Source organism: Channa argus, chromosome 1 (genome assembly GCF_033026475.1).
Source record: "Channa argus isolate prfri chromosome 1, Channa argus male v1.0, whole genome shotgun sequence".
NCBI lineage: Eukaryota > Metazoa > Chordata > Actinopteri > Anabantiformes > Channidae > Channa > Channa argus.
The window spans coordinates 45992513-46018778 of NC_090197.1; the positions used below are offsets into that span (position 1 = coordinate 45992513).

General features: G+C 38.3%; 1 protein-coding gene across 1 annotated transcript in view; it reads left to right on the top strand.

Moving 5' to 3' along the window:
* cdh23 (cadherin-related 23) overlaps window positions 1–26266 on the top strand; it is a 144681-nt gene that overhangs the window by 31193 nt on the left and 87222 nt on the right. Inside the window, exons 4-6 of the mRNA XM_067526185.1 lie at window positions 5814–5956; window positions 6234–6281; window positions 6660–6752. Coding sequence (XP_067382286.1) covers window positions 5814–5956; window positions 6234–6281; window positions 6660–6752 — 284 coding nt within the window. The remainder of the gene's footprint in view (window positions 1–5813; window positions 5957–6233; window positions 6282–6659; window positions 6753–26266) is intronic.

Genomic DNA, 26266 nt, shown 5'->3' on the forward strand with positions numbered 1-26266 from the left:
CTGTGCCGTACTTCATTGTACAGCAATGAGCTACAGGTACTGTACATAAACCATTTGTTCTAACAGTGTGCCTCTCCTGTCTGGGCTTTTTAAGTCATACTTTGAACCACAGTGAAGACAGTCACAAATATGGCACACTCTCTCCCACATTAACAAAACTAAACTGAACGCACAATTTGTTTGTCTGTTTTGCTGTTGTCCTTTGTACCAATCATTTAGAACATAGGAGCTTAAAGAAATGTTAACATCTAAATGTGTGTATATCTTCTTGCCTACGTATGTTCACTAAAGATGTACATACACATACGCGCACATAGTTGGAATGTGTGTGGTCTGTTGTGAGTGTATTCCTGTCAGCAATGGCTAAAGGAAAGGCAGAGGGTGTTCTCTTTCCATCCGTGACAGATTTAGTCATAAATCTGTTAGATTAATACACAGCTCCCAAGGACTCTTGTGGTGTGTGTTGTTGAAACACAGGAGTCACTTAAAGCCAGACTCTAGGCACTATTTGTCTTCGGCTCTCTTCCCCATTATGGTTATTGATGTCACAAACACACACATGCGCACACAAAAAACACACATATGAGAGTGAAGGCAGACAAAAAAGGAAAGGGTAAACGAGAGAAAAATGAGATACAATATAGTGAAGATCTTTTTTTAAAGGAGCTATTAAAATGTAATGTTTGCCTTGTGATAAATTAGTTTTCTCTTCTAACACACAAATATAACCTCCTTTGAAAAAAATCCAGTAGTAATTTATACCCATTATTTAATAAGTTAAGTGTACTTATCTACTACCATTGTTTCAATTTAAGAATTTGTTACATTTATTTATTTTTGGCAAAAAGGCTTGCAAACATAATCTATCAGCTTTTTCTTTTTTACTTTTTTATTGCTAGCTGTCTAATTGATCTCCCTGGGGAAATGGGTTTACTGTCATTCTCCATGGCTGTTTTCATCCCACTAGGAAATAAAAATAAATCTGTATGCATTCTATTTTTTGCTATTAAAGATGCCCTCTGAACACACACACAGCTCTTTGTATGGAAATTGAGGTCCAAGCACTTTGTGTTTGGCTTTGGGTCCTATTGTCATTCCAGGTAGATTTGCAGGGCTTATTTCAAAGTCCAACTAGTTTCCCAGAAGCAACCGGATCCCACATCCCCATCAATACAGCACACAGCACCATGGAGAAAACTGTGACGAGTTGACTTTAACTCATCTCCACATTATTTCTAAAGCAATAAATTATAGTTTAGTGCATCATGTATTCGACTGGAGGTGAGGATGTAAGTTAATGCAGGTTCCCTCAAGAGATCTCTTAAAAGGATGAGCCTGATCAAGTGACTGAAATCCGCTGATGAAATATGACTTAAACCCCCCTCAGTTTAACTGCTGTTTTACTAGAACAATTTGGGTTGTACACTGGTACAGTTGACCTACACAGCATTCTGTTTTAGAACTCCCTCCTGCTGCCTGATCAATACAAATATACAGTATATACTGTAGTTCCACTGTTAATTTGTATTGTCTGAAAAGAGTTCACACCCAGCTCACGTTTAAACAGTTTGAGTTACATGCTGTGCTTATAGTTTGGTTTTAGGACTCCAATGACCACAGTTAACAGACGTTTAATAAAAGTACAGAAGCTTTTCTGGGTTACTGTGCACCTCTCGCTACCACAGTATCATTGTATTGATCTGTCAGTGGAGGTATTCTAACAGATGCCAACACATACTCACTAACAGTGTGAAAGTAACAGACCTGTTTGTTATAATGGAACACAGTCAATTAGCAGGTCGTGGTTTTGTGCTGTATGCTCACTCTTTAGCACTGTGCCTGTTATCCTAGACCTAATGGATTTGATGCCGAAAAGTATACAGTGTTGTAGCTTAGAGTCACGGTCTCATAATCACAACTCATCATCTATGTGACAGATGCGAAAGTTTTCCATTATCGCTTCTCTCCACAGAGCATACTGTTCAATCTCTCTTCACATGGTAATCCATAAAGTGACAAATGCTGCACTATAATAGTAGAAAAAAAACCACATACATTTTGCAGAATGAGTTCATTCTGCTCTTTAGCTGAAGATGGTCTATGCCTGTGTGTATTTTTTAAAGGAGTGAGTGATATATGAGGGTGCATGGCTTCAACATGGCATTGCTGACGTGTTTGAAGGCTCTTTGTCAGTGAATAGATAGTGTGGTAACATGAGTGGCATCATACTGACTCATCAGCCTACAGATTGGATGACTTTGACCCTGAGGCTCAGTGGCCTGTTCTTAAGACAATTCATCAAGTATTTATACAGAGCAGGTAAAGATCAAGGTTCTCTTTGTTCTCCATAGTCAGTCTTTGTCTTCAGTTGGCATTATAATTTCTTTTGTCTGCTACTTTTGTCTGCTTTTAGTGGAGGGTGCACTGAACATTGCCTGTATACCTATTAAGTCTCTGTGTACCATGAAATTCAAAGCTATAAGTCACAACATGCCCAAAATTGTAGTTCTGACAGGACCTGTCCCACTGAATCAGCTCTCAGATGAACGAGAGGTCTAGAGATGTCACCAACATAATGAACAGAGCTTTGGCCTATAGCCCCCTTTTTTTCCCTCAAGCTTTAGGGCCCAGGGCAAGGAACCAGTGCTCATCTAACCCGCACAATTCCTATTGATCCATCTGGGATTGATGTCCTCCAACAGCTGATTTAGTGGTCTCACTGGCCCTCTTTCCCCTCCTAAAAGGTTGGGGTGAGTAAAACACACAGCCCCTGTTGGGTATAGGTTAGCAAGTCTTGTTAATTTTCTTCCTCTTTTCCTCCTCACTTATTGTCTTCTGCCTCTCTAGGCTTTGTCATTTTGTATGTTTTATGGCCATGCATTTTTCAGCCCTGTCACAGAGAAGAAGCAATGCTTTGTCTTAATGCAGAAGCCCTACTCTAACTTTTAGAGAAATGCTTATGGTAATGCAGTGTGTTTTTTACTTTCTTCAACAAATCTCACCTCCCCTGTACTTCTGGTCTACTGTTCTTGTACTTGCATTCTGGTGCACTTCCTTTATTGCTCTCATTTTACACTTTAAGTTCAACAATTGTCCGCTCTCCACTTCTAACCTATTAAACGTAATGCTATCAAAACTGTATTTTCCCTAAATGTCCCTATAGGTAGGCCTACATTAAAATAATTTGGATAAAAGCACATGCTATATCTGCTTCTTCCAAAATAATATTTAAGTTTACAGGTAGTAGAGCTGCAAAAGCACATCCCTTGGAAAGTTTACTATTTGAACATGTATTAAATATAGCTCACATGGTATTTTAAACACAACTTACATCTGCAGTTTTAAGAAGATAAATAAAGATGCATGTATCCCTAATTATCAAATTTAGCAGGCCAGTGTGGAACAGTAGGTAGAGTAAATGCTCAATGCTCATATGTCTTTATGCTTTTCATTTGGTATGCTGGATCTTTTTTGGCTAATCTGGTTTGACCTTATAGCCTGAACACTAAGGTAAAAGTGGGGATTCAGTATTTAAGTTTGCAGAAAGAGTAAAATGTTTAGGGGACAATATGAGAGAGAAAGGTGAAGTAGAGAGATGATTCCTCCAGCCCATCGGTCTTGTCATGAGAGCAGTGTTGCAGAATAGAGGAGAAGGGGAGGGCCAATGTTAATGTGCACTGTATCATTCATAACAGTAACACTGGCATCACTTGCTGCTAAATAGCATCATTTGTCAGCGGAAAAGGCTTAGTGCCACAGTGTTACAGATAAGCACTGGAAGGATACACCATACACACACACACACACACACACACACACACACACACACACACACACACACACACACACACACACACACTCAGAAAACCATACAAATGTTTGTGATTACAGCCATTCTCTAACCAAACCTTGACCTTCAGCAATATAGGTGTTTTTATCTTTATTCTAATCCAAACTCTTCCCTTGCCCCAAAATCTAACAGTAAAACTAAAGTGCACTTAAACTAAACGTTATCCTAGGCAGCATGGTGGTGGAGTGATTAGTTCTGCCACCTCACAGCTAGAAGGTCCCTGGTTGAATCCACCTGCTGGCTTCTGCCTTTCTGTGTGGAGTTTGCTTGTTTTTCCCGTGCTTGTGTGGGTTTCCTATGGTGAACTCCGGTTTCCTCTCACAGTCTAAAGACATGGATGTTAAAATAATTAGTGACCCTGAATTTCCCATAGGTGTGAATGTGAATGATTGTCTGTGTTTGTCTCTCTGTGTGAGCTGGCGACCTGTCCAGGGTGTACCCATCCAATGAGAGCTACAGTTACAGTTAATGGATGATTGGTTAAACCATATCCTAACTCCATATCCAAGCAAAAATTATATGCGAAATAAAAACCCAGAATTACGCAAGTACTCCAGTCTGGCATATGTGCCAGCTCTCCATACTACATATTTTTTCTTTATCTGACCAAAGAATCTAACCCATACACTATGTTTATTGGGTTCTTCTTAGATTGCCTCTCTATTCTAAAAAAGGAGTTTGACAAGGCTTTGGTTCTCATACATAGTATAAATGAAGAAAAAAATAGTTATTATTGATGACTATATGGTAAAATGCCTAATTTGTACCGTCTTCAACCAAATTATAACTCATATTGAAAGCAGCTGAATTAGCATAAATCTCATTAGACTCAATGAGAGGGGCTCATAAATCGTATCATATTAATTAGTCATTTTTGCCACCTTTTCATGAGAAAATGGGGTATATTAATAAAACGAGAGGGGTGTGTGATTGTGAAGCCTAATTGGTCGTTGTGTTAAGCATTTTGGTGAGCAAGTGACAGGCTTGATTAAGTTTGACTTCACCTCTTTTGTCTGGCCATACCTTCACAGAGGGAGCACGGAAAAGTGTATGTGTTGCGTTAAATGCAATCACTGTGTGTATGCGTACGTGAGTGTGCGTGTTTTACTTTATTAGTTATGTGCTTAATACTTTCTTATTTCTATCCAAGGTTAAAGACAGTTCTTAAATGTGTGTTCTAATCATTTTCCTCCTGACAATTCAGACTTTTTGAGCCCGTTGTCCTGTGTATGTGCTATTTATTATGGGTTCTAGATGGAGTGGTGACCAAACCCTTAAGTGTTTGATAATGAGCTATTTTACAGCGCCTTCTAATCACTTCTACAACTATAACTACATTTTTGAATCTCAGATGGAACTTATATTTCAAGCCACATTGATTTACAGTAGTGTAACAAAAAAGACTGAGTGGATGACAGGGTCCAGGATGTGTTGAGACATGCAAAGCTATACAGGAATGTATAGCTTTACAGGTTTACTCCTATTACATTCATTATCATGGACTGTTTCCACACAGGTACTGTTTTTTCCCCATTGTTTAATTGTTACCTGATATACACCAACTCAGAATGTTTTGCCACTCATATGTTCATATGGCTCATAAGTTGTGTCTACATATGAACCATGCATGTACTGTTGTATTTTAATGTTTGTTATCTGTGAATATCCATTAAGTATAACTGATCACATCTTATCCTCCCCCAGGCCATTACGTTTATGTTTAAGCCGGGAAACTACCTTTTTTCTCAATATGAATAAGCACCTGGTCTGAGGGTGATAAATTGTCATTCTTGTAGTTGAGAAGAAGTTATTTTTTTATTTACAGCAGGTTAAGCTCTTATCCTGATATGTGGTTCAAAGTGAACATTATAACATCTAAGAAATTTTGAATGAATATGCAGTAATTGTGTTAACATGGCCTTGGACCTATGGGACCACTGACATTTGACTTTCTGTCTGACAGGTTCATCAGTGACCCAGCTGACTGCACATGATCCTGAAGACCAACCCCTGGTGTTTGGGATCTCAGGAGAGGAGGCCATGAGATATTTTTCAGTGGCTCCTAACACTGGCATCGTGTGGCTTCGCCAGCAGCTCGACCGTGAGGTAAAAACACCCAACAAACATGCAGGCTGACTAATTGTTCCACAGACTTGCAGATTACCAAAGCAAATGCACTATGTACAAGAAGAGACACCAAGACAATTTTGAAAATACAAAATGGAATGTAAATTACCAAATGATGAAAGAGAAGTGAAAAGTGCAATACTCTTCAGTGAGGAGAGATGAGAAATGGGTTTGATTTTTTTCACATTTTTCCACTGCTTCTTTGTGCTACAAGTTCATGCAAGTTTGTGCTAACCTGTGCCTATGTTTTCATCAGACCAAGTCAGAGATGCAGGTTGTATTCACCGTGAGTGACGCTGAACAGGTAAGAAACAGATTTGCACTGCGATCACAGTTATGACATTTGTCTCCACATGATGACACCTGGTTATAGCCAGACCACATGTCATATAGAAACTGTCTCTCTTTTAGTCTTTTGCTTTCACTCTAACCAATATCTTTCCCTTTCTCTCATGTAATCATTCTGACACCTGTCTCACGCCACACAGTTTAGTTGCTGAAACATACCGACATTCAAACTATTTTTCCCTGCGGGTGACTTATCACACACTCGTCTTGTTTTCTTTCACTCTGAATTTTGCCTTGGTATGACTAATATACATTTTCTGTGACTACAGTCCTCTGTCAAGTAATGTGTGGAGGTGGCTTTGGAACAGTTTTACCAAGGTGTTTCCTGCCTCAGGTGGTCAGAGACACAGTAAACATTCAGATTGGAGACGTGAATGATAATGTACCAACCTTCCACGGGCAGCCTTACACAGTCCAAATCCCAGAGGTAAGGAAGACAGTTATTAACCTATAATCTTCATCTAAGGTGTATAGTTTGTTTTGATGTTAACAAATAACAAAGATACCAGCATTTCCCCCTCAAATATCCACCATAAAGTGCTTTAGACAACAATGCTTATAAGAATATAAGAATATAAGAAAAGGCAAGAAAAATATTCACCTAAACCTGTTGGAATAGTAGTATCTGCATGCAGGCTTCATATTGTGATCATCAGCTATTCATAGTGTTCTTCGGTTTCTGCTGTCGTGGAAATGGCTGCATTTTGCTGCACCTGTGATCTGTGATTTGAGGAGTTGTCTTCTAGCTCATGTTTAGAGAGTGTGCACAGTCTCCTTTATAGGAAGGAAAAACACTCAGTGCAGGAGAGACCTAAATCTCCTTTCTCCTCTCAGTTTCTCTTGCTCCTCTGTCGACTCTCTGAATCTGGTGCCTCCCTCCTCAGCTCTCACTTCTTTCCCTCATTTTCTCCCCTTTTTGCCCTCTCCCTCATCTAATCCTTGATATGAAGTAATTGCCAAAGTGGAGTGAAGGACTTCAAACAGAGGCTGAAATCCACACACACAAACACATCCACATATCATGTTGTGTTTATATTGAGTACATACCCCTTTCTGAGACTTCGCCAAATCTTCAAAGCCAAGGGCTTTTTCTTTCCCCAATCCATAAAGTCAGGCAAATAAATGGGAGAAAGCAGGACTGTTTAGACGAGGATGTTTAGACCACCCACCAGGGAAGGTTTTCTCAGGCCATGCAACAACTGCTCAGTTGTGTGGAACGCCGTTATGATCCACATACAGACTTTCCAAGCTCTGCAAACAATAGGCTTCAGTTTAGCCTCTAGAAAGCCATTAAACAGAGATGTATCTGACCCTCATTCACTCACATATTGTTTATGTCACTCCTGCCCTCCTTGTGCTTTCAAAATGTAAGCTTTTTTATTTGAGACCATAGAATGTGGTATCATTTTAGAAAGCTTGAACTGTCAAACACTAAGTCTAATATAGCAGCATTTGTTTTCATAATACTAGGAAATAGATACAACCTGTACAAATTAGACACTGAAATATACATAGTGTGTGTATTAACTAATGCAGGCGGCATCTGTTTTTATCACAGATCTTAATAAAGTTATTTGTTTGTGTAAAATGGCAAATTCATTCATATTTTTGATTGTTCCAATAACAATGCAGTACACAGTCCAATCTGTATACTGGGAGCTCATCATAAAGGTCTTCCACCTCTTCCACTTAAAGTGAGAGTTTCAGGAACTCTGTTCGTTCAGGAGTCAGTTCCTTCCTCATTGGACCTTGTTTTCCTGGGCTCTGTCATTTTCTCTGCCTTATCTTGTTTCCCCACAACTTTCATTACCTGCATTTTTATGGCCTCATTACCTCTCTGACCCTAACTGACCTCATGCCTGTGAAGCAAACATGCTGCGACATCGCTCCATCACGCTGTCACTCACTGGCCATGCCACAGTAACTCAGGTTTAGAATACCATTAGGACTACAAGTAGGTGCTGTCGAACTTCAGTACACAGAAAAACAGATAGGAAATTGTGATGGATGTAAGGGTGACAGAGCAGTAAGAGTGAAAGAGGAGTGATGACAGATAACTGCTTGAACTAGTAAGATTTAACAAAAGCAAAGTGGCACAGAGCATGAAACACATTAGCATAAAGGAAAAGAAACCAACACAAGGAGTTAAAGGGACGTTGAAACAGAAGACTAGTTTGGGAAGAAAATATATTGAGGTGGCCCTAAATTAGCTCAGCAGTGAGCAGATGAACCAATGTGAGTGGTAAGGTGAGCAATGCAGTAGGGAGAGCGGGGGAGGGTGTGTGTAAATGTCGTTTTAATTTGTAGAGCCATAAAGAGGGTGAAGGGGAGCAGGTGGGCTGCTAGCATTCCCTCTGTCAGTGCTAATGAGCTGGCCAGATTTACAACATCTACACTCAGACAGCCAGCAGCAGAGGCAGGATACAAAGAGCGACGACTATCACCAGAAATAATGTTTTGATAGAACAACAGATGGGCCACAACTCAAATCCATTATTGGATGAGATGATGGAGTGAGCCTACAACATACTGAGAAGTGTTTTTCACATTCCCTAAGCGCAACAGGTAGTCCTCTATAGCAAGCTCACTGTTGGCAAAGTCAGAATGTTTTGCCAAGTGTGTATCAATGGAGTCCAGAGCTGCAGCCTGAGCAACTGTGGTACCATTGATGGCTTAAAGAACCACTCTCCCCAGATACACTCACACATACGTCCTCCAGCTGCCTGACCCTTACTCTTCCCCACTGGGAGATGGCCTCTCTGTCAGTGCCACTGTGATAATATCAGATGCCTGCGCTAACAACTTTTCTAACTGTGCCCAGTGTGTGCCATCTCCTGCAGTTTCATAAACTCCCATCCTGACCACAAAAACAGTTTTTTTCTGCTCCTTTAGTCACTTGAGTCTTATGCTTCTCTTTCTCTGGACTTTTTTCTGCCTCCAGATTCTCCCCCTGTCTTTGGTCGTATACTTATACACACCACAAAACACATCTTCTTTTCACATGTATTTATTCATAGTTTATGGTAAAAGGAAAACGCTCATACTATGCGTTTATACATTAACAAACAAGCACTTTACAATTTTCCTCTCATTCAACAATTAGTGGAGCTGCAATGCAAGGCTGCAGCAAATTGGGTTTCATTGTCTTGCCCAAATACACACCGTACGTGGACTTGAGAATGTGGGGATTGAACCACTCCTCCTGCTCCACCCCCTGATTTTGCCATGACCTTAGCAAACATGCTAAAGTTTGTGTCATTTTTTTTCGTCCCTCCACTTATTTTTTCAAAAATTTAAATTCCATCTCATTTTCTTTTACTTGGCAATCCTCCCATTCATCCTTACCTACAATAGATGCGCACTGCAGTGGAATCCTGTCTTTGATAACGCGGCACTGATGCACACAAGATTGTAAAACTGCCTTCAAAATGATGCTGTAATGCGGCACATAGATGGATTAAATGTATTGGCAAACAGGCAGAGAGTCAAGAGGCTCAAAGTGATATATATCCAAACTTTATCTGTATACTGTCTCTCAGGTATGTCAGGCAGGTGAAGAAATTCCTCTTCACTCTCTATTTTCTACCAGCCATATCTCAATGTCCCTCTCTAACGTACAGTAAGCTCAGATGAACTATAGCTGATGTTTAGAGTGCTGTTGAAGGTGGAAACCCCCTAGGTGAAAGTCAGATATCTAAAGAATGAAAGGCCCTTTATCTGATCTTATATGAAAACATTTATTTGTTGCATTAGGTTTGTTTAAAAGAGATGGTATTCTTCAATAAGTGCATAGTAATCAGAATTTTCATTAGATATGTTAGAGAAGTTAATTATTATTATCATATACGTTAAAACTAATGGTCAGTACAGTCAGACCAATGTCTGTCTTTTATAATGTTTTAAATGATTAGTGACATTTATTAGTTATGTGTTTGGGAATCATGTCAAGAGCTCATAGCCACTCCCATGACAGTTTTGTAGAACAGATGAACTGAAACCAGTATAATTTTTGCCAGCAACTTTTTGGCTACTACTTCATCCAAACAATTTTGTGCAGAATAGCATGATCCATTTCATGCACTAAGCAGACGAACAAATACACATATGCACTCGTATTTTAGGTAATATTGGCCGAGGGTTTTTGAGAGCTCCTATTACACCTGTGAATGAGCTGTTTAGTGCTTGATGTTGGCTCTGGCAGCAAAACAGAGGCACCTGCTATTTGATGTGCCCTCTGTGTCTGTCAGGTACAACATACTGTAGATGAATGTGTTACATTCCTTTGTTCTTTGCCTTTGTTCACTTTAGAAAGCTGAAATTCATTTTCTAATCTTTGATCACTCTCTGCCCTATATCTTCATTATTCAGGTTTACATCCACATTTTTGGCATTACACATTTTAACTCTAAAACATCATTTACAAATATTATGTATAACTAATCTTTGCACTTGCACTTGTACTTGCTTTCATCATGGTGGGATATATTCATTTTGAAATAAATTATAAAATATTTGTGACTACAGTTTCATGATGCATACATAATGGACACAGGCCAACTAATACAGAGCATGTTTGTGAAAAATAACACACACAAATACACACACTACCCCCTAGAAGTTGGATTCATCCAATACTGATTTCAGTATCATCTTTCCTGTAGTGTAATTGAATCGAGTAGTTACTGAGCTGAGTGGTGGCTGGTTGACAGGCACAGGCCTCAAAGAGAATTCTGCCTGACACTAAGACCCTGAGCCCCATAGGGAGGGATAGAGGGATTTAGGGAGAAGAGAGAGAAGAGATGGATAAAGTGAGAAGGTTAAATGGGAAGCAGTCAATATTTTACACGCCTCAGGCTCCATTTATAACTTTCCCCTACATAGATTTTGTGCTTAAGGACCCAATTCTAAGTTTTTCAATGGCATATAAGTAGCTGTTTTACTCCATAATATGCTGTATATTTAATAATAAACAATGAATACAGGAAAAATAAGATCTTTGGAAACTGTTAGACTGTTGGTAGTTCTGCTAAGTATATGTATTTATTTCTTTAGATGTTTTTCCATCTGCTGTATGATGATTTCTGAAAGCACTAATTAGCACATGGCACATGATCATTCTCTAAAAAACTACTCTCAAACTCTCAGACTCTTCCAAATTTATACAACACACATACAGCACATATGGACAGTTTTTTTTTACAGGCCCAGGATAATTTACCAGCTATTTCATTGCACATATTTCATGCTGAAAGAGTTTCTGTTTCTGCGTTTAAGGCATCTGCTGATATTCAACATACACCAGTCACCCACAACAATAACACCCTCTCATGGTTTTAATGTTGTAGTGGACTGGGTCAGCAGGTCTATATGCGGCAAGGTGCAATACACTGGGTGTTCTGACAGCTGTCTTTCATAGCCAGGATTAAATTTCCCCATACTGACCGATGCCCATCACAACAATAAAACCCTAAGTGTTAATGTTAAGATGGACATACTGTACTAGTGCACCCCAGCCTGTGTTCTTTTTTTTTAAAAGAATGAGCGCAGTCATTCACTTCCATGAATGATAATTCATTTGTAGAGCTCAGTAAGCCTCATAAGGTAAATGGTTGCTTAAGTGAGTTGTCAGAGAAGATGTCGGACCTGTAGAACAATCAGTCTGTGCATCCTTTCCAGTCCAGGGGTTAATGCAACAAATACTGTCTGAGCATCGCCTGCGCTGCCACTCGTGAAGGTAAATCACCTCCTCTTCCTCTCTTTGTCTTTCTGTCGTTTACTTTATCCCACTGAGCATGAAGAGCACCTTGATTTGCGTGCTACGGTGAGATGAGCGCAGATTTGTCTGTCAAAAAAGTGAACGCTTATGTTGAGTGACCATCGAAAAGCGTGTTTCTGAGAGGGGGAGGGGGAGGAGTGAGAGAAAAGAGAAAGTAGGAACACACAAGGAAAGACTGAGTGAGAGGGGCAAAATTGAAGGGGGAGAAAGTGCGGCTTGCACTCCCAAAAGCCATTAAAGTTTGATTTACCCACTCCTCATTCTTTGAATAAATCAACTTGTCGCTCCCCCTCTCCTTTTTATTTTTTTGTCTGTAAGGCCCTTCCCTCCGTCACCATCCCCACCCTACCTTTTGCGGTCTCCTTCCCTTCGGTTCTCACTTGGCAGAATTGTGAATTCTGATATCATGGTTAGAGGAACAATGTTCTCGTGTAAGAGAGAAGAATGTTTGGAAAATTTTCTTCTGCTGCAACTTGTGCTTTCAACCTCACCAGGGCTCCATTTGGCATTATGCAAATTACTCAACAATTCCTTTCCTCTTTTCTTCAGTGTTTCAATATGCACCTCCCTTCCCATTGTTTTTTTTTTTTCCCCTCACTGATCCTCCGACCGTGGCTAGATGTTCCTTAATGGAGCTTTATAGCCTTTTCAATTTGCTCAAATCTGTTTTGGCTGTCACTTCAACAATTGAGATTTTAGGGACAGAGGCATTAACGGAAAATCACGCATTGTCGAGAAGTACAGGAGATAAGAGAACAGAAAAAGAAACCTAGTTTGCTTCCTAGTTTCCCCTTGTTGTTGGTATTTTTTTTTCTTTCTGCACTTCGGTATAATAAAATATTATTACATATATAAGATATACATACATATCTATAAAATATTGTTATGCACTATCCACCCATCCAATGGGCGAAAGGTGGGGTACATCCTGGACTGGCCATATGTAGAGACAGCCAAAAATGGCTTTGTAGAGCTATTTAGGTAATTTAGAGTCATTAATGATCTTAACCTGCATGCCTTTGGATTTTGGAAAGGAACAATGGAGTAGCCAAAGGAAACCCACTCACACACAGATAAGAACACAGCTGGCTGTCTTGTACCCATGACCTTTTATTATTCACCTTTTTTGAAAGAAAGGTTAACTTGGATTTCATTTGGTTTTAAAAAACAGTGCTTGTTATGTTTTTTGTTTTGCTTTTACCGCTGAATTTACTGTTCAATTTACACTTCAGTTTCCAGCTATGTTACAGCAGGCATATATGACAACCACAACAAGCAACTCTCAAAATAATTAAGGTGACAAACAGATGTTTAAGCTTCAACATGCAGCTCATCTTTGTCAATTCTCTTCTTCATTTTCAGGTTTTTATACTAATCAGCCTGGCGTTTTCTGTCACTGTCTTGTTTGACACTTCTATTATAGAACACTTTCATCTACAGGAAAAACACTTTTTCCACACTGTGTTACGTTACAGTCCTATTCCAAAATGAATACAATTCATTTTTTTCCTCAAAATTGTACAAGCAATACCCGATAATGACACTGTAAAAGAAGTTTATTTGAAATCCAATTTATTAAAAATAAGAAATGAAACAAATCGCATTCTAGCAGGACTTTCAACTTTCAAGATTGTTTAGTCTTTAGGTTTTTCTGACGGAATCTCTGAATATGTAATATAACATTCTTTCGTTCAAGGAATTTGATATTTGAATCTGAGTCTTCCTCGAAGAATCAATGTAAATATCATGTCTTGATGATTTTCTTATTTTTGACAGCATAATGACATTTGATGAGTTGTTTATTTCTTTCAAATATAAATAATATTGCTGAATGTGATTTATTGAATATCTTTTATGTCCCGTGGCAACATTCTTTCACATGTTTCATTTAAATTGGCCTACATGTTTCTCTATTTCTGTTACTATTCACTATCTGTGCCATGTTATTTAGATCGGGGTAAATTTATGGATATGTCTCAGAATTATTTCCTATAAGAAACCCAGTGTCTTTCTTCCTGAATGCCTGTAATGAGTGTTAGAGAATAGGGTAAAACAAAATAAAAATAAAAAAAACACAGGAAATTAGTTGGGCCTCCTCTTTTAAATGAACACCCTTTCCTTTTTCTTCAACATGATTATGTATGTTGCCATTTTGAATTAGTGTTGCAAATGTCTTTTAGTGATCTCTCATCATACTAAATCCATATAAGAGAAACCCTGTAAACCTAGGGGTAACTTTTGCTGTTATAAATTGTAAGTGCAAGGATTTTTGTCCTGTTCACGTCCATCTTCTTACTACATGCAGTATTTTGCTTGCTTATCTCTCTGTCCCCACTCTACTCTGCTGCAGAGCTACATGAAGTGATTGCAAAAGGACCCCAGTAGCATTTTCTCTTTACAGGCTCTAAGTCTGTTTATATCGGGTTGTCGTTCGGTATGTGACTTTCATATTTTGTTCATTTCATATAATTTCACTTCTGTTCTATTTATACTTAGAATAACAATCCAGCTTTATGGGGTATGTTTGAGATCAACACAGCTGGATGTGTGCGTACAGTATTTAGTGCTGTTTGTTTGTGTGACACTACTGATAAATACACAAAGCATCTTCTTTCTTATTCTCAACCTCTACAAGAAGCACACTACTACATTGCTATACAATAAAATATAATAATAAAAACATGTAAACATATAAATCCTATTGATATTCTAGTCAGCATCAGCACTAATATGAAGTTATCTGTTTAACAAAGTATCATGTGGGTTTTAAAAATAATTAGCCATATTATCTCATAACTGAACTATTGAACACTATTACCTTATAACTGAAATGTTACTTATATTAGCATGTTCAAAAATATTACCCACCTAAAACCTGTTGTTACCAAGCTGTAATGTAAATTACAACCAAATAGAAAATGTGCTTTACTGGTATGGCTAAATGTTTGTATATCAACTGCAGTTATAGTGACCAGAGCAGATGGCAAATATAGACTTAAATGCTGTAAAGTAATAATTCATGAAGAGTTTAAAACATTTTGACAGATGTGATGATTAAAATGAGAAATTTTATTAAGTAACCAGTCTTAATTTTCACTAGGCTGATCTGTCTGCCCCAATCTATTAGTCTTTTCATTTCCTCCTCTCTCTTTCACACAGTTATTAAAATGAAAAAAGTGCATACTGTACTAACATATCTGACTGGCAATTTCAAGTTAGTTTTCCCATCAAACACTTCAGTTCTATTAGAATTGCTTAGCTGGTAAGCAGACAGAAGCACTTAGTGCTTCAGTTGTATGGTCTCTTCTGTAAAACAGAAAAGGAGGGATGAGTATACACATATATTTACACACAGTGTACTTTGGGGAGTAGCCACTGGTTTTCTTCTATCACTGGAATAATGCATTGGAAATTAAAGACACCTGGGGTCATAGTGTGATAGAAAAGCATCCCAGATATATGTAGTCAGACATTTCTGCATTTGCTTGAATTCTGTGAATTATGCATTGGATGGGAAGCATGTATATTTCTACTTTTGTGTGTGTATGTGTGTCTTTGCAGAGAGACACTTGAGACATTAAGACTCATGGAAGTAGCGCCCCAGCTACCCTCGTGATACGTCATGCCTGAGGCTACAGATGGAAAGAGATGTTGATATAGAGTGCATGGTACCTATAGGACCAGACTGTGAATTGGAGAGATTCAGGGATAAAAAGTTCACAAGGGCTTCAATACAAGCACACACAGAGATACAAGTAGAGTGGTGAAAAAGGCAGTAGAGGAAAAAGAACAGGGTATCTATTGAAAAACAGCATAGGGTGCCTTGAAGAGTTGAGATGAGATGGCCGCAACATTGGCAGCACAGTTTTATGAGAATGTGGTGTGTAAAGTACAGCTCCTCTTGGTCCTGTTACATAAGTAGGTAATGTCGTTAACACAGTCAAGTCATGTCAAGTCGTGTTTATTTAGATATAGCATTGAAAACAAAATGTTTCGCTCTTAAAGAAAGTAAAAGAAAGACATACCACAGAGCACCAACCAGGAAAACTGTAAAAAGACAGCAAGGTAAAATAAATGTTTCCATTTAACTATTGTAGTGATTTGATGCTTTGGGGATTCCACCGAACTGGGGCTACACCACTTTTTGTCGTAATTAATCACCTGATGAGCTGAAACCAGGATATGTCATCATGCTATCAGTGTAATTACTAGATGACAGTTAGTGGGGAAGTGGTGAACTAAACATTAGAGGAGCAAGCTAGTTTGTCACCCCCATCATGTCATGCCATTGAAATCAGCCATTAATGCCAAGTGCCCAAGACCTTAGCCTAGCCAATTTTTTTTTGTTTTGTGATTTTCATGTTTTTGCCCTGACTTTTATTATGTAGATTTTTTTGATCTAAATCTGTTTCTGCCACTTTGCGCCAACTGGCCCCTGTATGTTAGTTACAGGTAATCACCCAAACAATATTTGCTTCCCTTCTTCCCACTGAATTTAAATCAAAGGACTTGTACTTGTGAGTATCTGCAAATATGTTCGAGCTATCATAAAAAGCCCCTCCAAAGCTTCATAAAGTTAATGCTATGTATTGGATTATGGAGCTTTGTAATGTTGTTCCAGATGTGTACCTTTACAGGTGATTGCCCTCGGTGTGAATAGTAAAAGACAATTAACATGGGAGAAAATGGGCCTGGCTAATTAAATAACAGCAACACCAATTTACAAGATGCTAATGAAGTTGTACAGGTCGATGGATGTTGCAGGTTGGTTTCTCTGCCTTGTTCTGTGCTCTTTGTCAAATGCCTCTCAAATGCACACACACATATACAAGTTACCGAAATACACAAACTCTAACACGGCTCACTTCCACTGGTCCCTGATTCCCCTATGTCTTTAAAAGAAAGTGTGGACTGATTAAAGTCAGAGTTTTATGGGGAACTGTGAAAAATATGACAAAATAAATAAATAATTTTTCTGTGTCTTGCCCCCCTAGGCAACAGCCGTTTATATGATAATCAGCTCTACTCTAATTTGCATTTAATTCTATTTTAAAAAATGACTTCTTCAAAAAGAGAAGTGAAGAACAGGCAAAATATGTATGAGACCAAGATACGATAGTCTGCATGAGGAAATCAAACAGGCTTTATCGTTTACCTTTTGTTTTGTTTCATGAGGTAGTTAACTATTTCATTTGAAATATGAATTGTCCTCCAGAGCCACCCAGTTCACAACATATGTGTGCATTGATGTTTGTGTATACTTACATCTATACCTAAAAATATAAATAAAGCCCACTTTCCTCTTGTAGCCATCAATTATTACTTGGACAAAGGGTACATCATTGTGCACACAATAATTCCATGTGTTTGTAGCCTAATGTTTTGTGGCTCTCACATAGCACATAGCTTTGGCTCTTAAGTAAGGCCAGAGCAGGAGTGTGTTGCTCGTCACTCAGTTGTGGATGCACAGTACAACTCCAGCTTATCCCCCACAGTGCTGCTGTCCAATCATAATTGTATAATGCACCATTTTAAATAGAATCACTTCAGTTTAGAGAAACATTATGATTACTTACTTAGGCTTACTTACTTACTTAGGCTGGCCTATACAGTATTTTTTGGATTGTTTACTTTTTGTAGCTTGTTGTACAGGTTTGATAAGTGTAGGAAATATTGTGAACAGAGGTTGCTTAATGGCTCAGGACACTGTCCCTTAAGTTAAGTTAAAAACAATTTCTAAATCCAGTTTTACTAATGTCACTCAAAGAGGAACAAAGAGGGTGCAGGACATGCCTATGTGGCCCGTCCTTGTACCCTTCTCTAGGGATCAACCCATCTGCCTTTCTCTGGGTCTGTGAATCCCTGCAGCATGCTGGACCTGATTACCTTTACATTTTAACAAACAGCTTCAGCTCTTTGGAGGCAGTCAGCCATGAGCTGTGACTGGGGGGCTGCGGTTAAGCAGTTGGGGATAAAGATCAGCCGATAAAAGCATTTGGTTTTTTTCTCTACTGATAAAAGGCCCTGTACACAACATAAACACACACACAGCCTGCCATTGATTTCCAATCTCCTAACCCCTGTAACTATTACTACTACTTCAATTGCACTTTTACCTTAATCATGATTGTAATTTATGTAATTCCAAATATATTAATAAAAACTTCAACCCTGAAGGCTATCAAAGAAGTAAGTGCCAGACAAAATGGTCATCCAGAATAAAAGTCCTTAGGTCCTTATACTATTTGTTTAGCTCTAAGGAGCTAAAACTGAAAGCAAAGAACACATCACATAATAACCAGATGCGCTAACACACACATTTGTTGGCTGTCCTTGCCTTTCTAAAGTGGCTCCTTTTGCTGTCTGCTGGTGTGGAATCATTTTGTTTGGCTGAGTGCTTCTCCAGAAAATCGTCCATCGCTCAGCCGGACCATCGGGTGGACAAGAGAGGCAAACACTGGAAGGGCAAGATAGAATGAACACAGGTTATAATGTGAGACATTGTTATCATCAGGTTCTGTGCAGTACACAAAGACTTGCTGCATATTATGCTGTTTTCTTTCATTAGGTACTGCAGGTCAAATTAATGATCTTGAAAAGCCTAATGGCTGTTTAAAGAAGGAAGAAGTAAAGAGCATTTTAATAGTATTGTCAATCTAGCCAGTACACCAATTGATTTTCTGACCAATCATAAGCCAGTACAAGGGCCACAGTTCATGGAGTAAAGACTACACCAAACATGAAATGCAGATTGTTTTTGTAGCTTCTGTTTGTCTCTTTAGAGTGTGTGTGTAGTTCTTTTAAGTTCAGTGAAGATAATCTCTTTCCACAGTCTTTTGTCATCAGCACAGAAATCCCCAGGAGTTCAAGGGAATGAGAAAAATGTCACGTGGCATTTTATAAACTGCTATAAATAGGTTAAAAGTTAACTTGTTTCACATTTACCTGTAGTTAAATGCAAACCTGTGCAATTACTCATGGAACTTTATAACTGGCACTTACCTTTATCAACTAATATCTATCACATTGCTGATAATATATCTAAAGTTTGACTTGACAAGCTGACTGCTCTGAACTAATATTATCTCTGAGACTAGATCATTCATTTTTGCAGAGGTGACAGCCTACAGTTGATTTAACATTGTATTTTTTTGTGCAGGTAGCTAAATTGAATTTTCATCTTTTTTCTCTGCATCTCAAATAATGAGATGGGTTCTTTCCACTTTTGGATGGACAAAATGAGTTAATTTGGATTTCTGAGTAGTGAAAGCCCTTTTTCATTGAGGTTAGTAGAGTTGAGTAGTGGTTAGGTAGTTTCCATTGGCTGGACTTTGAGATTTCATCAAGACTGTGAAGCAAGTACCTCAAATGAAAACTGTAGATGTGATCTGTGGATGTAGATTATCTGACAATGACAAAACTTTTCCTGGAAAGATATGTTGCTGTTGAATTTTCTAAAAATCTTCTTTAATAATAAATTCTGCACAGCAAACTGAATTGCATGCATCTCTGGTGAATTGCTAAAATTAACAGATTATTTTTTCAGATATAAGAAAAGTGTAGGCATTATGTTTTTAGGTTTTCCAAGTGATTAGACTTTAGGGCTTAAACATCAAGTTCAGTATGACTTAAAACCCATCCTATACTTGTGAAGGTGATATCTTTTGCATGAGGGAATTTCTTTAAATGTATCATAGATGTCCACTTGGAAGGATAAACTGATTAGACTCAAAGTTGGGGGTCAAAGGTCAAGGTTACCAAGACTTCACATCTGTACCATTTTTGTGATTACGATTATTGGGAAATATCATCAGAGTTTAGTTGAGTGTTGTAAAAAGACTTTCCAGATTTTATAAAACCTATTACAACCTACAGTAATACCAATGTACAGTGTCGATTTTTGTAACTCGTGTCCTTGTCTGTGACTGTGTCTGTGATGTGTATGTGAGGCAAACTAACTTAGATTAGCTGTGGTAACAGGTCTGTAACACTGTCTATTCTGGGGGTTTCTATCATTCTGGAAACTCTCCAGGGTTAACGTAAAGGTCAGAAATATTTGATCCATTGAATTTTGCAAGATATTGTTTCATGTATTTGGAATTAAAAGTGTGCAATCAACTCTTTTTTTTCTCAGATTAAAATCCAAACTAGCATACATCAACTCATGCCATGGCTGCATACAAAGAATAAGTCACATGATGGGTGGCACTCTATATGATGTAATCAGAATCAGAGTTTGTTCCAAAACACTAAAATTCATGTATATGTAAAATAGGTACATCTTTGTACTGGGCTAGCAATAGTATGCACTGTAACCTAATAAGCCAAGTAAAACAATTGATGCTCTCAGTAGACTTAAAAGACTGTTATCTTACATTCTATTTATCTCAGTATGCCCTTTGTATTCCACTATATTTTATAAAGCTAAACTACAATCTCCCTGTAATAATCAATTTGTCTTGCCAGAAAAATCATTGTGACTCTCCAGAGGAAAAAATATAATATTTAACCTTTGCTGAAAAAGTATCAAGAGCTGTTCTGGACATATTCTGCATTGTATACAGTAAATTTAGAATTTGTGTTTTAGCACCTGCATGTGTTCTGTGCAGAATACTATTTATTTCTACCATTGATAAAGAAGAGATTAATAAATTAAAAAGTTGCTTCTACTATGCCACATATTTAAATTATACACAGGCCCTCACTCAGTTTCACACAGAAATCACTGCTGCTAGCGCGCAATGACCATACTTATTTATGAAAGTCAAATAAATGGAGCTACAATCTACATTTGTTTCTCCAGCAAAAGACACTGTCTGATCAAAACTAAATTGTGAAAGTGTGAGACCCTGCATTTTGACACTAAAGGAGATGGAGCTGAGCTCTGGCGGGCTTAGTCTCAGAGCAAGGCTCCCTTAACACCAATTGTTAATCCAAGAATATGTCACTCTTGCAATTTGAGTTTAACTATACCAGAGCTATCAGTACAACTATCAGCAGATAGCATGTTGTCACCCAGGCCCTGCTTCAGCTTAAAAGGATGGTCTTTGTGATCACTGGTACATACGGTGAAGGACTGCAGCCTTGCGCTACAAGGAAAGCATGGGCTCTGAAGGATCCCCTGTCACAACTATTGCCTTAAAAGTGGAATAACATTATCATCATTTTATGAGTAAATCTGTCCAGCTGGTTTGCCGATGCTATTGCCTTTACATGGGGATTAAAGTTGGAGGGGAGGGGATTGCATCAGGGAGCCTATTGCACAAGGTGTTTTTGTTAGTTGCTTGTGTGTGTGCGTGTGTGTGGATGTGTTTGGAGGAGGTCTTTGTGAACCTCATTTATTTGATTTTTTGTGTGTTGTCTCTTTACAAAGAACAACTCAACAGTCACTAATTTGGCTCTTGTCTTGTGAGCATGCACAGAAGATGGTGTACAGCCAAAAGGACATAGATATTAGACTACTACACTACTATTAAAGTACTACAGGCATATATAACAGGAATTTTAATTGGTTCAAAGTAAGCTAAACTACACTTCTTTTACACTTTTTAGCAGATTATAAATCATTTTTTGTATAATTTTTCCCATTTACTCTTGAAGCCTTGCAGATGAAAGACACTTAGTCTTGTTTCAATACCAGTGAATTATTGATAAGCTAATTTCCAATGTGAAATATAGCTTTGTGTGTCACCTCTATGATTAATTTAAATGTTCTTGTGATTCACCTGTTTCAGCATCTGTGCCAAAGCTACACATTGTGAAATCCTAACCCAGCACCCTGACCTCATTAGATCATAAACCAACGAATGTGTTCTATATCAGCCACGACAATGTGTAGATGTACCCACCTTGTTGTTAGGGCAATGCTGTAGTCACTTATTTGGTAGTCCTGAACTTTATTTTTTTAATAGGGAATATAAGCACTTAAGAACGTTAGATTCTTAATTGGCTTGCCCATCGTCTCAGGAGTTTAAGTCTGTTAAGAGTGCTGTACTAAATGTACACAATAAAGTGAAGAATCATAATATTGAATTTTACCTGAAGCAAAGGGTGGCATAGACATGTGATAGCAGCAGACATGCTGTTATTCAGTGGTTATCTAGGAATAAGTCATTTATGTCTACTTTTGTCAGCCCTACCCCCACTGTAACTTACATGTTACATATTGCTCTAGATACTCCCCAGACGGCTTTGAATGTTGTTTGTGTGTACTGTTTTTGTTTATTGATGTCACTCTCCTACTACACAATGGTGTAGGGGTAACACATCTTATTTCAGATTCTCAGCTTCTAAATATGGGTTTATCTGACATAATAATCTGACATAATAATCACAAGATGATATTGTCAAAATAGATATTGATTATTATGAAGGGTCTCTAGGTAAGGCAGAATCCTGTGTCTTAGATAGGCATCAAAGCCTTTTTAGTTTACATCTGTCTTCTTCGTTACTTCTCAGTTCATTATTCTGTTTCACTTCTCTTCATTTGCAATACATTCCCTCACATTGGTCAGAAAAATGCCAGTGGCAGTGTGACAAGGCGCCACATGTGGGAGGCAATGATGGAGGGACAGAGGTTGTGAGAGGCAGGAAGTGAAAGGTTGAGCAGAGCTGGTACAATCACATGCCTGCTGGGTTGGAAGCAGAGAGCAGACAGCCAGGGAGGAACTGAGAACTTTGCAGGCAGTGTAGGTGTAATCATGGCTCTATTGTAGTGAACAGCTGGGCCTCTGGAACTGTGAGCAGTAGGGGGCCAAAGCCTGGGCACTGCCCTTGCAAATCACCATGTCTTTAACATTTCTGACAAAATAAGAGCAGTTGGTTGATCAGTTAGGCAAAGACTAAGTGATTGTTCGCTGGTCAGTTGGGCTATCCGTCTGTCTAATTCAGTTTTGAGAGGCGGTGAGTCACATCATCATCATCTCAATCACTGCCATTGTCAAATTCTGTATATTTGTCATGCCAATCCCTAGCTATGAATAAAAATGTGATCATTAAAGTCAGGTTAACCAAAACTGTTGGATGCAAATAACTGCCTTCATAACTTTGCGTTCATAAACATTTTCAATTTTCATATGAAGGATGCTTCAACATAATAGCATTTAGATTAACAGCTAGAAATATGGTCGGGGTTATTTAAGTTAACTACTTTACTCTACATTCAAAAGCCTCAGATAGACTTGCTTTTAACTATGCCTATGCAGCATGGCACCCTTGCATAACACAGAATACTAATTGATGTTGAACGTTGCTTGTGGAAATTGTCAGAAATTAGCCTACGCAGTCCTATGTTCAGTTGTGTCAGTGAGGCAGTATCAGCAGCAGCTTTAAATCTTAATGATAACAGGGAAAATTTTGGAGACACACTATAGGATACTGGGTCAGATTAGGGCCAAAGTTGCCCATTTTGTCAGTAGAGGGAGTTTCAAACTCGAGGGTGGTTGGGACCGATCGGCCCAAAAGATCCTGTAGTGGGGGGGGATTAAGCATTAAGATCCCTTGTGATCTTAATGCTCCTGATGGGCTCAGATTCTCCCCAGTCTCAACCTTAAATCCTGAAGTATGAAAGGAACAGTGAGAGAACATTAAGCATTAACCAGCAACAGCCAATAAGAAGGAGCTGACTGCGAAGTCTTAACAAATGTTTACTTGTAGACGTAGCCTCCACCTGTCTTGTTTGAGATAGGAAAATTATTTCATTTTTATTTTATCTCAAGTCCTCATTGCACTGCAAAATATATAAGCTATAGTGGATCAATTTTCTCAGACTGTATTCACATGTTTAATGTCCACTTTACTTCTACTTAAATAAGTACACTAAATAATAATAAAATAACATTTTGGAAGTTTAGTTGAGGTGACATTGATGTCTACTGTGGTGTGGCTAACAATGGGATTTTACTTCTGGTGATTGAAGTGATGTTTATCTGTAAAATGTGTATAATAATCTTCAGTTTGTCATGGATCTTATTTTTTTTCAGTATGTCAAAAGATAACAAGGACCTGGATTTTTTTCACCATTTGGACTCCTGTTTCTCTGTTCTGCCCTGTTTCCTCTATTTGTACACGTCTGATTGGTCGGAGGTTTGGTTATTTGTTGGTCACTGTTTATCTGCCTCTGTTTTACTGTTGATTTAATTATTAGTTTATCCTTATTTATCCCTTTACAGTTTGTCCAGTCCCTGTATGTTAGGACTTCTCTTGGTTTAGTGTATATATGTATGTATGTATGTATGTATGTAGGTGTGTGTGTGTGTGTATGTGTCCCATTTCCCTCTTTCTCCAGCTCAGTTGCTGTTTAGTTTTAGTTCCCCTCACTCTTGTATTAAGGTTTATGTTCTGACTCCTAGTTTCAGTTTAGTTTTCCCCTTTTACTGTTTGTGTTTTCCTGTCCTCCCAGTGGAGTGATTTTCTGTTGTTTTCTCTTCTAATTCCCCACAATAAACCCCAGTAGTTTGAAACCTCCTCTTCCTTTCCCCTTACTTTAGTTCTCAGAAAACCTAATACCCTAATCCGTGACATCTGGAGGAAATCTGATGCTTTACAGTACAGTACTATAGAACAATAATGGATGCATCAGTAACATGCACCTAGTAGATGAACAGATATATAATAACTAGCTGTGTTGAAACTGTGCTTTTCTACTCACTCAGAATGATGGCATAAATAAAAAGTGCAGAGTACTGGTATTATTTATTTATTTGTTTTCAGAGAACAGTTATACAGAGAGATTGCGTTAATCCAAGATGTTTATAATTTCCCCTTAATCTTTCACCTATGGGCTGATAGTGTTAAAAATGTACAAGTATTGTGTTTGGGTGATTTGCATATTTTTTTAACAAATCATACACTAATTTGGGGCTTTTAGCATGTGCACCTGAAGAGGATAATTTACCTCAACACTGCAGTCTGAGCGAATTTGGCTTCAGTTCTTCCATCACTAGAGTGACATATAAATAAATTAAAGTTGTTGTTGAATATAGCATCCTCATGCACTGTGGCAACTACTTCTTCAAGATCACCCTAGAGAACAGAGCGGACGTTTAACCAGTGGAATTCGTTACACTTACAGCTCCAGCCCTCAGTGGACCCTAGCCCCTGTCATCCTTCAAGGTCCCAGAGAGAAACACGGGCTGTGTAGTCCTGAGATCTGGCCAGCCTTGACTCTCTAGGGTCCCAAAAGTCTCCTTGTCATGTAGAACTTGAAATGAGACCCACAGGAAAAAAGCACTCAACTACTGCCTTAATCCAGGCAGTAGTGCAAACACTACCATATTATAGAGCGGAGGCACATTTAAAAGCAAATGTGGACTTTCTTTTTTATTAGAGATGTCTCATAGCTTTCATGTCTCATGTCAGTGCTCTCATTTCTTTCTCTTCTCTTACGGTCTGTCTTAATTCCAGTCTTTGTTTTTCTTGCTCTTCTTACAACTTGGAATCTGTCATTTTCTCTCTCATTTCTGACATTCTTCTTCCTCCTTTTGGAGAGTAACCAAACTTCTTTTAACATTTTATTTTTTATATTCTTTTTGCACAATCAAACTACACATTATTGTGACAAAGGCAAGATGTACAGCTGTAATATGACATATGTAGAAAATAAAGCACAAGTTGGGACCCTTTTTTCAGCTGGTCTTCACTACAAAGGACTACAATGTTTTCAGACTTCCTTTTCACAGTGATGCCCACTGTGTTCCAGAAAAATTTTATTGATTTAGCCATTTTTCCGTTGATCTGTGCCTCAACACAATCTTGTCATGGATGTCTACCAAGCATTCTTTGGACTATAGAGGTTTCAGTTCAAAGCACTGCATGTACTTTGGACTCTATTGCATTGTTTACACCGTTGTGGGCCAGTAATTCACGTCTAACCTACTAGCTCTTAATAACTTTACCGCCACATTTCAGCTATGATAAATTAAAAGAGAATCATAAACCACAAAAATTATCCTGAAATGCAATAACCAGTGGTATTAGTATTCCAGGCAATTAACATTTATCCTGTTAGAATTAATGAGTTTTTAGAAATGCACATTGCATATAATACATCATGTGTGAATAGCACAAAATACTGTATGATCCTCCTTTAAATCTCTATCTATATACTCAACACTATGTCTCTCCTCCTCTTCTCCCATAAGTAATAGCTCTCAGAGGGAGAAGAG